General features: G+C 38.4%; 1 protein-coding gene across 5 annotated transcripts in view; it reads left to right on the top strand.

Annotated features, from left to right (window-relative positions):
* Positions 1–14,732, top strand: part of UNC5C (unc-5 netrin receptor C) — a 436,417-nt gene that overhangs the window by 380,793 nt on the left and 40,892 nt on the right. For 4 of the 5 annotated variants that reach the window (XM_055587670.1, XM_055587673.1, XM_055587672.1 and 1 more), the window contains exons 8-11: positions 1,282–1,338; positions 3,374–3,565; positions 4,241–4,585; positions 7,386–7,473. In XM_055587670.1, coding sequence (XP_055443645.1) covers positions 1,282–1,338; positions 3,374–3,565; positions 4,241–4,585; positions 7,386–7,473 — 682 coding nt within the window. The remainder of the gene's footprint in view (positions 1–1,281; positions 1,339–3,373; positions 3,566–4,240; positions 4,586–7,385; positions 7,474–14,732) is intronic. The other variant, XM_055587671.1, reaches the window with a different exon arrangement.

Here is a 14,732-nt window from a genome sequence, read left to right as displayed (position 1 = left end):
AAGGTAGCACTGCATGTTTCTCCTGAATTAGTTCCCCAAATAAGTAAATAGCTTATAAGAACTCTGCGTTCTGCAAACTACAGAAGGTCTACATGAGGCACAATTTAAAGTTACCTTCAGTGTTAAAGCATTACAGACAGACCTTTAATTTTGAACCAATTAATTGTAATTCTTGCAGTTTCTCTATATTTTTTTGCCCTTGAGTGTTACTAGGAACATTTAATTTACATGGTTCTTATTCATCCTTATTTGATTAATTCAAATGATGCTGTATTATTTGATTAATTCACATTGCAGAATATTAAATATTATGAATCTGTGGGTGCTAGTTATGTGACACTTTAAACTTTTCCATAGATTTTCATTTCAAAAAGTTTCATGTTCCCCATTTAAGAAATTTTCCCACAATCTTCTACTTCACATTATTGCTATTATTTATTATCATCAATCATCATCATCAGTTTCCTACCTTGGATTACACTAAAAAGAAAAAAAAGGAAAACTGCTATTGTTTATCTCTGCATTCACTATTGGGATGAGGTTTTTATTTTTCTCAATTTACACTATTCCTCTAAAGCCCTAAAATAAACAACCTTATAATCTCTAGGCTCTATTGATTTTTTAATGATTTCAAATAAAAAGCATCCAGTTTCCATTGCATTGACAAACTGCTCGGCCCCTGGGCAAAACCTATTGGATTCCTGTTAGATGGAGGGCCAACAACTGGAAGTCCAAAAAGTAGACTTGAGATGGAAGGAGGAGAGTTGGTCTGCTCAGCTCAGTAAATGGGTATTTAACCTTTGACCAATGACGACAGGCCTTCTTTAGTTCTATTAGACTGAAAGCAAGCTGTTATGATTAAATAAAAGAGGAAAAAAAAAAACTGTTTAGAGCCTTACTGAATATGTCCTGGGAATTAAGGCATATGGCAGGGATAAGGAAAAAAGATTTTCCTTATGCTAATGACCTTTGATGTCTGAAATAAATTAGATCCATTAGAGTTTATGCTCAATAAAAGAAAGACTTTAAGCACTCCAAAGTTAGTGACTCGAGACCAGTTTTTGCTCTGAAATTCAATCTGCCTCCTTATTAATTCTTAGTGAGGCTCCAGAGCAGACAGGAGATGCAAAATCATAATTCTGTACTGAACCAGAATTTTAAAGGACCCAGGTTTCTTCTCCTTTTATTTTATTTAAGCCATTTTTCATGCTTCTCATTTTGTTTCCCTCATTAATTTGATTTTGTTCCCATTTTTGTTTCATTTTTTGTTTCTTTTTCAAGGTTTCATTTATCCTATTTCAACTGAGCAGAGAACCCAGAATGAATATGGATTTTCTTGTAAGTTTGATGTTTGGTTTTTGTGTTGCTGAATAATCATTTAACGTTATTGCCCCAGTTCAAGTTTACCTTCCCTTGGATCACAGATGTGCACACAGGAAAGCGGCGCCTAATATATTCCAACATGAAAAACAAATTAGATTTTCACTGCTGAAAAGAAGAAAGGGTCATTTCAAGTCTCTGCCAGCTTTAAAATCTATCAGTCTAACATTCAAAGCTTAAGTCCCAGTAGCTGGCAAAACATATCATGAAATATGTGGATCTAAATAAAGGGCAGGTTTCGAATGCTAGAAAGTAAAGAGTTGAGAAAATGCAGATCCATTGAGTTAGAGATCATGCATGTTGAATAGGTAATTACGGCCTGGTAAAGCAAAACATTAAGGTTTTAGATACAGTATTCTGACCAGAGTTCAGAGCACTGCGGTAGGGCCTCACATGGAACCCAGCAGCAAAATGAAATCAGCACTCTGAAAGCAGTGCTCACAGTGCCATGAGGGTTTGGTACGTCACTGGTTTCCTGAAAAGATCTGCCAGTATCAACTTGATTGATGCTTGAGCAGAGAGTCTAGAAACTTTGGTAAAGACAATTATTTAAAAAGAATACAAATTCTTTCACATATAGTACATGTAAACAAAATCCTGAAAGAAATGGAGTGATTTCCCATAGGGAATGCTATTTTACTGTCAGTGTGTTACAGATACATGGCATGAGACGAGTCATTTCACCATATAAACCATGTGACTGTGAGTCTTAGGAGAGAGGAGTAGTTCCTTGACTTTAGGAGGCCAGGAGACCTGCAAACCTGAAAATTCTCTTCCTGCAAAATAAAAATGCCCTTGTATAGAGTTGAACATAAAAAGGCTTTCTTGACCATCTGAAGCACCAGTTTAATCATGTTGATATATGGCAAAACCAATACAATATTGTAAAGTTAAAAAAAAAAAATCACCTTTCACAGTGAGCAGACAGTTTTGGTTAATCTTGATGGTCATTTTTGTGAGTCACAGAAAACTAAAAATAATAGAGACTTAAAGATGTCTAAAGGATTCAGGAAAGCTTTACTTTTGTTGGTTGAATTATCAACTTTTATCACCATTTGCCATTGGATCAGAGCATGTTCTATGCTACTAAGGCAACATACAACATTTATAGGAATTTTCTTCTTGCTCTACCCAGAGACAGACCTCCCAGCTGACCTCACACTGTGTTAATCGAATGCCTAATTGCCTTTTGGGGGTAGTCTGACCTTTCTGATCACTGAACCAGGCCGTTACCTTACTCAGTACAGCATAGAGCTATATTTTATTCCAGTAATGAATGGCTCACATGTAAATCTCTGACAAGAACCCGTGAGAAGCTCAGTGTTCTCCGAGGTAATACTGAATCTGTAGCAAAAGCCTGGAGTTATCAGCATTAGCCTCTGCTCCCCAGACCTGGGTCTTCTAAAAGTACACCTTTCAAACCCAGCATGTCTGCGCCCAATGTTTGCCTTGCCCTCCATCGCTCCCACCCACCCCTTCACTGATTTAGGGCAAAGCGAGAAGAATGCTGTGGAAAGTAATTTTGTGACTGAGAATGATACTTAGAAAAATATTCTGGTGCAATAAATATACAGATTCAGTAAATGCCAGATGTTTCTAACAGAGTGTTTATGTTTGTTTTTAAAGAACTATCAGTGAATTCAAAGCTGCCTTCCAAACTTCTCCACCTGAAATTAGTAATAAAGTTTTTTTCTTTCTTTTTCCTATGGGTTGGGATGGTTTTAGCTCCAGTTTCCTTTTATGCCTTGTAGTAAACGGTGTGTTATGTTGCCCAATTTAAGATAGTGAGTGAATAGATGCAGAGTGAGAAAGGAAAAAAATGCAAGATAATTTTCCATTGAAAGGCCACAGTTGTTTTAAATAGCTTTTGAAATAGATTTGAAATGAACCTATAAAAAAGGCAGTAACTGTCTGAAAAAAATTATAGCAATACATACATGTACTGTGAGAAGTTTCTCTAACCACCGAATTCCATGTTCCTTCCCCCCTTCAGCTGCTCCTGATTCAGATGGTGTTGCTCTGTATGCGGGCATTGTGATAGGTGTGATAGTCTGCCTGGCCGTCTCTGTAGTTGTGGCCCTCCTAGTGTATAGGAAGAATCATCGTGACTTTGAGTCTGATATTATTGACTCTTCTGCACTCAATGGAGGCTTTCAGCCTGTGAACATCAAGGCAGCAAGACAAGGTCAGTTGACATTGCATTTCATACGTGGACTTAAGCATGTAAGCAGCCTCCCTTATGTGTCTTCAAAATCAATAAAACGACATTAGCTGAAATATAAGCTCCATGAAGACAAAGATTTTCATTTGTTTTGTTGACTATGTTAAGTTTTCCATATAACTCATTAGAGTTGACAAGGTGCACAGATCTCTTTTTTTCCCTTTTGTAACAGGTTTCTCTGTCATACTTTTAAAGTTTTATTTGAGAAGAGTACAAAGATTGGTTGATAGATTTCTTACATTCCCTTTTTCTTCTCCTGTTAACAAGGCATCTTGTATTGCTCTGAATACAGTGGTCTACCAGTGAACCCAAATCCCGTATAGATGACTACTACCTAGTCAGGTAGTGAGGATCACAAGTGTCTGCAGATTCAGTCTGTTGAGTTAGCTAAGTACCATATAAACAATGAGTAATCTTCAAGGCAAAATATAGAATGAACTTGTCTATTTATTTGTAGCCAATAATTAAACAGATTCTAGCTATCTAATTGCCATTTTCAGTAGAACCCTAGTGTCTGTCCATCTCTAATATTTGTTGAATTGCTTTGCTATTGGCTCAGAAAGTGTCAGGGAGAGTCTGACTAATATAAGTTGTCTGAATGAAGAATGCAAATGGGCGTCCTTTCTCTTTCTGACTCAGATCTCCTGGCAGTACCCCCAGACCTCACATCAGCCGCGGCCATGTACAGGGGACCTGTTTATGCCTTGCATGATGTCTCAGACAAAATCCCAATGACCAACTCTCCAATTCTGGATCCACTGCCTAACCTGAAGATCAAAGTGTACAATACCTCAGGTGCTGTCACGCCCCAAGATGACCTCTCTGAGTTTGCATCAAAACTGTCCCCTCAGATGACCCAATCCTTGTTGGAGAATGAGGCCCTCAACCTGAAGAATCAGAGTCTAGCACGGCAGACGGACCCCTCCTGCACTGCGTTTGGCACCTTCAACTCCCTTGGGGGTCACCTCATTATCCCCAACTCAGGTAATTCCTCAAGGTGTTTATGTTGCAGAGGTAGATCTGGGAAACCTATCTTTTTTATTTGTTTTCATTAGGCCTGAAAAGTTAAATGTATCCTATCTAATCCAAATCTATTGTTACTTTCAATGTAAAACAAACATTACTTCAGTCAAGATCAGCGAAACTGTTTATCTTCCTCTGGCCAACTCTGAAAACACTTCGTCTAGAAATACTGCACTCACAGCTTTCTGCTGGGCGTAGCTTACGACTGGCACTGACCCTCTTTTTAATGGCCCTTCAGAGGCGGCATTAAGCCAAAAGCCTTCACTGTTGTCATCCCACTTTAAAAGCACAAATTAATTAGAAAACGTATCAGTTGGTTCAGTTCCAATTTCCTACAGGAAGCAGTACTTCAGAATACGAAATTAGACGATCAGAGGACATGATATTAGACATCAACTCTTCATTAATTCTTTTTTACACAGTCTTCAGGGTCAAGGTATTTCTAAGGTATTCACTCCACATAGCTTCATCATGTGTCTCTTTAAGGTAGGATTAAAGTAGTGCCTTTTAGCAGTATTCAGTTTTCAGTTCATTTAGTTATCTGCTTGTAGAGAATAAGCTCCATAAAGCTCTTAAATAGCGAACTAAAGTTAGTGACTCATAGTGTTTGCTTAAAGTTTGGTATTTATTCATCAATATGGAACCATCCGTTATGAGAGGGTTAATGGACTCCCCTGTGCATGTCCAGGCACTCTTTTGGGCCAGATAGAGTAGTCTATGAACACAGGAAAAAAAACAGTTTAAACTAAGATCTATACATAGCATAAGAAGCGAATGTAATGTGTAAACAGCCATAGAGCCAAGTAATATAGAGAACCAATTGAACTTGTCTTTGATTCTTCCTCTCATTCAGTCCCCCATTTCAACACCTCAGCAATTTTTCACCCCATGCCTTTTAAAAGTGTACTTTAATAAATTGAAATATTTAATGGAATATCATTTTTCCTTTTCTAAAATACATTTCACAGAGCTGAGATCACACATTACATAAAGTGCTTTTATTCCAATCTTTCTCATTCCATGCAATTGCATGCTTTTTAAAATCATGATTTTAAATATATTATAATAGTCTACAAATGAATAGATCAGAATATACTCTACTGTTCTTTCCTTGTTTAAACATTGTATTATTTCCAAGACAGTTTTTTTTTTTTTCATGGCAGCCAGTGGATTTATACCTCTCCTTTACATTTCTACACTTGTCACTTTTTCACATATGAATTATTTTAAAGGCTTCTTAAGTAGAAAGGAGAGAGCCAGCATGTTTAAATATGTACTGGGCAATGGTGATCTACATGCATTATTTTATTTAACAGTAATCTAATATGTCTCAGGCCTTATTCTTGTTACTTTGCATCCATAATTCTGTCTCATCCCCTTAACAAACATAAAGGTACATTTGATTGTTCCCTTTGGAAAAAATAAAAATACTGAGGCTTCAGTGCCTCATGTGTGGTCTTCCTCCTTTCATTGTGTGCCTCAGCAAACCATCCTGATGTCTGACATGAGCATGACATTCTGCTTCCTGCAGCCCAACAAGGCACACATTACTTCTCAAGAAGGTCATGCCTCAACAGTTGCAACCAGCTATACAAAGGGCTTTGAATAACTATTCCTCTTTAACTCTGTCCTTTACTCTTGAGACTTTCCAATATGATCAAGCAATTTCCTTATGGTCTTGTGTTCATATGGCATATTCCATTTCCTTGCTAATTAAATAAGCTACTCAAAGACAAGAACACTGTCTTTTACTTCTTGGCGTTCACAACCCATCAAAAACTCTACTCACAGTCAGGTTCCATAAAATTTTTTATAGAGTTGAGATCCATTGCATTTATTAGGATAGAATTGTGGAGGCAAGTATCTTCAAGCTGCTGCCCACTTTGAAATACTGTCTGTGATAATGCTACAGGGGTACAAGCCCATGGTTCTTACGGTGTGGTCCACTGACCACCAGCATTGGCATGACCTTGGGACTTGTTAGAACTGCAGTTTCCACAGACCTTCTGAATCAGAAACTCTGAGGGTAGGATCCCATAATGTGCATTAGCAAAACCTTCAGGGAATTTTGCTGCAAACTAAAGTTACAAACCGTTACTGTCAGCACAGTTGACTTAGAACAGAGCTCAACCCAACAGTCCTACAAAATGCACCAATTAACAACTAAATAAAAACCTACTTGGCCTGCTGTGACTAAAACTAGCAATTGCTCAGTTGCTGTTCACTTTCTAGAGTTACCTATGATGAAAGAAGTTCTTCACCAATTATTTGTTGCAGAAAAACACTGATGCTAACCAGATACTTGAGAAATAAATGTTTTTTGATATTGTTGAGGTTAGCATTTCCCTGACTTTGAGTCTTGTGGGGATTTTTTTTTTTTTTTAATTAGAAACGATGCATCATTACAGCTGTTTGAAATTTTAAGAGCAGTTGTTGGTTTTCCCCTCATTTTACAAGGAAAACACCAGTGGAACCATCTGTCTAGTCCTTAAATAAAGCAAGAGTTTTTTTAAAAAATGACATCATTCCTTTAAGTGATTCCATAACAGTTCAGAGGGAGCTGTGGTAACAAATAAGGCCAATAAGGGAGGAAAGCCGGGTGGCTATGAATATTTACATGTCTTTAGAGAGAAAGCAGCAGGCTTATGGCGATGTGGCCACAAAATCTCCTCATTCCTCTCCACTTGCTTCAAAGGCATTCTGTGAAGTTTCTTTTTGATTCATAGGCCTTATGTGACTGCTTTTCTCTTTTGCTATTCAGGAGTAAGTTTGCTGATTCCTGCTGGGGCCATTCCCCAAGGGAGAGTCTACGAAATGTATGTGACTGTACACAGGAAAGAAAATATGAGGTAAATATGCTTTTTCTGGTGCACTTGACTTTATCAATGTCTGACTTGGAGGAGAATTGTATATTAGACAGAGTAAACCCAACATACATTTGTCTTGATTGCCCTGCTTCTGGCATTTCCTTTTCAACTAGACCCATAAAAGGTCAGTTTTTACTCCTCTTTATCTTTGGAGCTCCAGACACTTTTGCAGATCTTGAATATGGGCAGAAGGCCAGAGATGTTTCCCCCAAGTGGACATGTGGCCATATTAGCTGAAAAGATGGCTGGAAGTGTGATCCGTAAATTGTGCAAAAGATACAAAGAGAAATTGGCTTCACGTGGCCTGGCTCAGGAATATAGCCTGTAGCCATTTTTGGTTCAAAGGTCACATAGAATTGGACAACCCCTTAATCCTTGACCTGCCATCCCAACCTCAGCCTAGCACTTTATTCTCACCTGGATTCTTTATTCTCACCTGCAGATTCTTCTTTGGGGGACTGTCTTGTAGTTTTTAAGTGTTATTGACCCACTTTTTATATTTAGCACCTATAAAATCTATGCTTGGGCTTTGCTAAATGGATCTAGGGTTGATTAAAACTAGGTTGAATCTAAGAGTGTTTTGAATATATCATAATCATAAAGATGAAGTTATTTTGAGTAAAAATAACAAGGGGAGTTTCGAAGTCCTAAATTCAGTTTTCAGTTGGGCCTCTAACAAATCGTATCTGGTCATTCTTGATTCGTTCTCACATAAAATGCATGTGTTAAATAGCACTCTAGAGGCCTGACTGATGAATGCTTCTGAAGTGCACTGAGATCTTAAAATAAGAGATGTTGTTGAAATGACAATCCTTACATGTAATTATCACTGTTTTTCCAAAGGGGAAAGGCGTTGGCTCAACTGCCCTGAGCTCTAGATGCAAAGTGAGAATGCCAAATGTAGAGCTAGCTTATCATTTGTTGTCGTTGTTCAGTTGCTAAATCATGTCATCATAAGATATTATATCTTTTCTCTTCCCCTCTGGCATCCTCAGAAAAACATCTCTCTTTAGCTGTTGTCTTCAGTAGCCAAAAAGCTCTGTTACTATGCTCTTGGGTAAAGATTCGGTATTTATAACCTGTAGGACCCAGAACAGTGTTTTCCTCAGGTGATATACCTTCACCTACACAAACATGAGCCTGTCCAAGAAAATAATAAAATTCCATGGTCATTATTCATGTGCCTTCAATTTGAGCAACAGAAAATCACTAAAAGTCTTATATTTGTGCACATCAGATATTCATTTTTCCATTCCCAATGTAAAGTAATATTCACAGTCCCTCAGAGTGCCCTTCTTTTGCAGCAGGAGAAATGAAGATTAGCAAACTGAGATCCCTTTATATTTTAGTTTTCTTCTTTCTTCTGTCCAGAATCAAGGTTAACACTAAGTATATCCATCCCTGAAGGCCTTTCGCCAACATGGATGTTTGGTTTAAACAGAGATGAGTATTGGCTTGTGCTTTATTCTGAGAAAGTGTTTGTGGTCTGTTATTTTCCATGTGATCACCATAATCTATGGCTGAAGATCAAACCTTAAGAAGCTGCTGCAGGGTGTGCTGAAGCTGAAAGACATGGGCACTCAGGTGCCTTGTGTGATTTTTCTTCCTGCAATTTAGTTAGCACCCTGACCAGGATAATTGTACACTCTGGATGAAGGAGGGAGAAAGCAGGAAATTGACAAAGCTAGACAATTCTGCTTTAGGCTCTTCTGCTTTTAACTTTAAAGAAAAGGAAACTATAAATCACCTCTTACTATGCCTACCACTTGAAGTTAGGTGCAGAGGGAATTGCTCTATTAAATTTGGTGTGCCTCAATGAAGTTCTGTTTATGAAAGTGAAGCTAGAGGATCCTCAGGATCTCAAATGAAAATGTACACCAGAGACCATGCAGCAGGGAACAAACACAAGACAGCTCTCTCAAATAAATGAGACAGTCTTCTCCACTCATTTTTGTTGTGAACGAGATGCGATTTTCTTGTGAAGTCACAATGACCAGTATGTTGTTTTAGTGTATAGTAAGAATACAAAACATAGCTACGGTAGAGTCAGCATACTGGTAATTTCATTTATTCCTCACTTCGTTTATTCCTCACTATTCTGCGAGTTATGATGAGCTCCACATTTAGAGATGAAAGGACTAGGGTTCATAGCCAGGGTTTCACAGTTAACAGCTGAGGGTCAGCAGAATTCACACCCAGGTCATCTCCTCACGAAGCTCTTCTGCTGACATGGCATCCCCACTCTATAGCATCCAGTGCACAAACAGAGCCTCTGCCCTCTTGTTACAGTGCCTTTTGGGACACAGTGTCTGTCTATTGCTCACATGATCTTAGAACTTCTTTCAGAGGAAACGCTGTGAGACAAGAGAAGACATGAATGTGACTTCAAGGCATGTGTAGGAAATTTCTGATTACTTTGCTCCATCTTCCCTCTCTTTGATTGCCTTTATTGAATCCAAAACTGGGTGTTTTTCCAGCTGGATACCTTCCAGTGGGTCATCTGGTGATGTGAACTGTCTAAAGGGAGGTGTGAACTTAATTGCATGTGGCAAGTGAATGTGACAAGAGGGGGCCTTATCATTACGGAATATGCACTAAGAAAAAGCAGGGGATGGCAGATGAGCAGCCTAAATGAGCTGCAGACACAGGACAGGCTCTCTGCAACCGAAAGGGATCTGAGCTGCAAGCCTGCGCTCGTGATTTCTCTTCTACGGGACACACCCCTGCAGAGATTGCAAAGCCTCATCCTGCCCTGCCCTGTGGATACACTTCCCACTACTAACGGCACCAACATGGACCTTTTTGCCTTGCTTCCAGTAACAGTTTAAAAAATGAGTCAGACTTAGCCTGAAATTTTGCCTTTTGTTGTTTCCTATTAAAACACAATTTGAAGATATGAGCATTAATTTTCACTTTCTTCATATTGTGTACTTGTCTAGGAGTTTTCTCAAAAGGCCAAAAAAATCAATTTAGACATTCCAAGAATAAAAGTAAATAGACATTTTTTTGGTAAATGGTGGGGAACCATGGAAGATCTTTAAGCAGCCAAGCGCTACATGAATAGCAGTGTTTTTAAAGATTGACAGTGACCGTGTGCAGGATGAACTAGTAGAGGGAACAGAAAGACTACTCCAAAGGCTGGGGCCCTGGTTGACCCATGGCAGTGATCAAAGTATGTGGGGGAGGGGCTAGGGAAGCAGCCAGGCGTGAGTCTGGAGAGTGGAAAGAAAAGTGTATTTCAGGACACGTTTCACAGCTGGTTAAAAGTGTGGCAAAAGTTGCAGAACACAAAGAATATATTTAGGGTTCAAGCCCTGGGCACTGAGAAAATTGTGAGAGCAACAAGAAGTGGTCAGAAGCAGCAACTGGTTCAAGGAGAGAAAAGACAAATTCTGATTTCTCTGCATGTGTTCTGTGTAAGAGGGGACTTGCAACTCTTGCTGGAGATGCACATGGACAGTCACCAGTGAGTGGATTCTTCAGGGGAAAAGTGCAGAGGCAGAAAAAAGAGGACTGCGGAAAGAACTCTGGGAAGTATTCATTTTGATATTTATTTATTTGGCTATGTCAGGTCTTAGTTGTGGCATGCAGGATCCTTCACTGTAGCCTCCAGACTCTGGTTGTGGTGCAGGCTTCAGAGTGCTAGGGCTCCGTAGCTGTGGCTCTGAGGCTGTGGGATCTTAGTTCCCCAACCAGAGTCCCCTTCATTGCAATGTGCATTCTTAACCCTGGACGACCAGGGAATTCCTGGAAGTATTCTTATTTAAGGTTTGGGTAGAAGGAGCAAAACTAAATAGATAAGGCAGGATAAGGATAAGGCACATAAGCAAGAGTTGGCATCTAGCAAGAAGCTTAATATAGAGTTGTTCATCAGTGAATATTTTTAATGAAAGAATGAATGATTGTAATTATAACAGGAAAAAATCAAAGGTAAAAAGAGTTTCAAAAGGAAGTGATTGACAGAGGTATTACTAAAATTGAAGTGTAAAGAAAGAGAATGATAATTCAAGAAGGTATTGGATTTGTCAGATCTGTCAACTGTAGGACATTGGTGGCATTTAGGATTTTTTTTTTTAAGGACGAAATCCCAGTTAGAAGTTTAGCATGTTAGTGATGAGGCAATTAAAACTATCATTATATTTACTGAATATAAATAATAAAGTAATACGTTAGGATAGTGGGCCAAAGCGTATTATGTTTGTAATCATATTGCAGACCATTTTCATTTATTTTAATGTGGTGTTTGGAACTTTGTAAAATAGTAGTTGACATTATTATTTCTCAGTGAAACTCAGTGATATTCTCTTTTAGGTAGAGTCCTAAATTTCTAGTTTGAAGGAACAGCTATAAAGAGATTGAAGGTACAGTGGGCAGGGAGTAGAATCCAGGTATATTTAAATCTTATTCTCTGACTGTTCTTCACAGTATTTATTTATTGAAGTTCTACTTCTAAAGAAATGATTCAAGGTGATTTATGCAAAAAACCTTTCAGTAGGAGGTAATTTTTTTTTTTTAATAAGTAGATGAAAAAAGCAAAAAAAAAAGGAAAAAATAAGATTAGAAAAGATGAGATAAAGTCAGGTAGGCAGTTAGAATATAAAATATTTGATGTAATTCCCAGCATATTTCTTGTTAATAGGTCATGAACTTATTGTTTCAAAGCTTTCAAGAGGGAAACATGGTAAGTTATAAGATCCATGTGTCCAGAAGGGAAAAAGATGCCTGGAAGAAGCTCAGTTACTTCTCCTTTGGTTCCTCATAAAGAAAACATTTTTTTTTTTCATACAGCAAGCAACATTTTTAAAATATGAAAAGAGCGATGAGCTTCACAGGGCTACTTCTATTGGTATCCCTCCATGCGAGTAGATAGTATAAAACCCAATTATAAATTCAATAAAATAATTCCTCAAGGATTCAGCAGTTCAATCTAGGGCACAATACTTAGCTGTTCAGGCTTAATCCAGGGACAGATTTTGGCCTATCTAGGGAAATGGGGGCACGCCCTTCAGAGTGGCTTCCATAAATATTTTCTTTTGCTCAATTGATCTTTTGATAGCAAGTGAGTTAGATATTCCTTGTCAGATACCTAAAGTGCAAATATTTCAAGTTGTTAGTTATACATGAAACCGATGGCTTTAAAAGGCAGCCGAGAGAGGGACCTGACAAAAGATGTGTGTGTTAATAGAAGGCGTCTCGTCTCCACACACAGATAGATGGGAGGAAGATGTTTTTTTTAAGAAGCAATTTTCAGCTTACTCTAGCAAACAGTTCATAGAAATTTCTCAAGGTCCTAAATCTGGATAAGCAACTCAGAATACACCACTGATGGGAAAGAAAACCAATGATTTGTGTTCAGATCCCAGTTTTGCCTATGACTACCTTTGTGGCTTTAGGCAAGTGTGTTAATTTCTTTAGATTTCAGTTTCCTCTTTGGGAGAAAAAAAAGTACTATGAATACTTATCCTGCCTACCTTACAAGTGTGCCTTGGGCAGCCAATGCAATAGCTTTTTTGAGTTTTGTAAATTGTGCTCTTCTGTGTAGAAGTTCTTCTCACTGATAACAGCCAGCAAAGGATAAGAAAATCTGACAGGAAACTAAAATTCCCATCTGAGGGCTTTGTCCTAGGGTGCCCAGAACCCATCCAGCATTTATCATGATAAATGATCCTTGTTGGACTCTGAAAAGTTTTTGAAATTTAATCATTGTTAATTACTGGATTTCTACTTAATTGCTATTTCTGTAGCTAATTTTTTCTTTACGTTCATTTCCATATCATCTGCAATTAATATTTACAGAAAGTGTGCTTAAACGTCTTAGATAACACATGAGACATAATAGTAAAGCCCTTCTCTGCAAAAACATAAAACAGATTTTAAAAATTTATTTTCTACTATTTTTGTTTTATGTATTTTAATATCCTCCCTTTATGTAAATAAAGGGAATGTGGATTTAAATGCTGTGACCTTTGGTTTCACACAGTTAAATCTTAACCTTTCCTAAGTGGCTTCTTCCATGTATACTTGGAAGTGTTTCCAATTTCAGTGCTATTTCTTTCATCTTGAAAACCCCCAAAGATTCTTATCATTATTTCTTCTTTGTTTTTCATTCCCGGTTATGAATTCCTCATCACCACTTCCCTATTCATTACATTCTTGCATCTCACTGGGTTAATAAATTCTTTTGACACCTACTGCCCTTTCCTTCGCTTGCTATCCCTCCTCCAAGAATGGTGCCCATCAATATTGCATGCCAGGGGAGTGCAGGTCTGACAGCGCCCCAGCCCAGCAGGCAGTGGTCTCCCTTCTGTTCCAACTCAGTGATGAGAAGAACCCCTCCTCCTCCTCCGCCTCCACCTCCTCCTCAAGCACCGGCTGCTAACAGCAGACTGAGAGACAGCTGTTTCCAATCCCCAACTCTACTGCAAGGACCACTTGAAATGGATTTCACTTTAGTGTGCTTCCTTAAAAGTTTAATGTGCATTCTCAGGGTATACTTGTAACTAAAGGTAAGCATAGTGTTCAGGAAAATGCAGCCATGACTCCCCGCGCCTGCGCCCCCCCCCCCCCCCCAGTAAGAAAAGTAGAATTAAATAAGAATGTGGTTACTGCTTAGGGAAGAAAAGTGTAATATCAACTATGGTGAGAGCAGGATGTCACTCACGTCCTAAGAGAATGCATTTCAGACTGGAACAAAGGAGGACAGAGTGGGTTCAGAGGAAATGAGAACTAAAGGGGACAGTACTGAGTTCTCGAGCTGCCACCTACCTTGTGATTCCAAATATATGTATATTTCCAGGTTGATAACTTTAGATTTAATCAAACTTTATTGTTATTCAGTGAGAATGGAGAGGATGTTAAAAGGCTAAAAAGAGAGATAACTTTTAACTATTTTTTTTTCTAAATAAGAGGAAAGGAAAGCTGTAGGTTGAGGGATTCTAGTGAAATTTTAAAATCGGAAGCACAGATAGCCGAGTTTTATTAAAGGGAAATATGTTAAGTTTTAACTGAGTTCTTAGACCTGATGATAATAATCACTAAGAACTTAGGAATTTCTAAAATTTGACCTTGCTCGTGACCTATCAAGGTGGCTGCCACAGTTTTGTAGATGCTGATAAATGACACAAGACTCCTGAGTCAGACGACGTGCTCACAGCAACAGCACTATCCAAAGTGTTACCATTTTTGTGCCAGTTTCCCAAGCCTCAGTTCTGAAAGGGTGATGTAAAGACAGACGACGTCTA

This window comes from Bubalus kerabau, chromosome 7, assembly GCF_029407905.1.
Source record: "Bubalus kerabau isolate K-KA32 ecotype Philippines breed swamp buffalo chromosome 7, PCC_UOA_SB_1v2, whole genome shotgun sequence".
Taxonomy (NCBI): domain Eukaryota; kingdom Metazoa; phylum Chordata; class Mammalia; order Artiodactyla; family Bovidae; genus Bubalus; species Bubalus kerabau.
The sequence above is the reverse complement of the archived record's forward strand: the minus strand, read 5'-3'. Positions and strand labels throughout refer to the sequence as shown.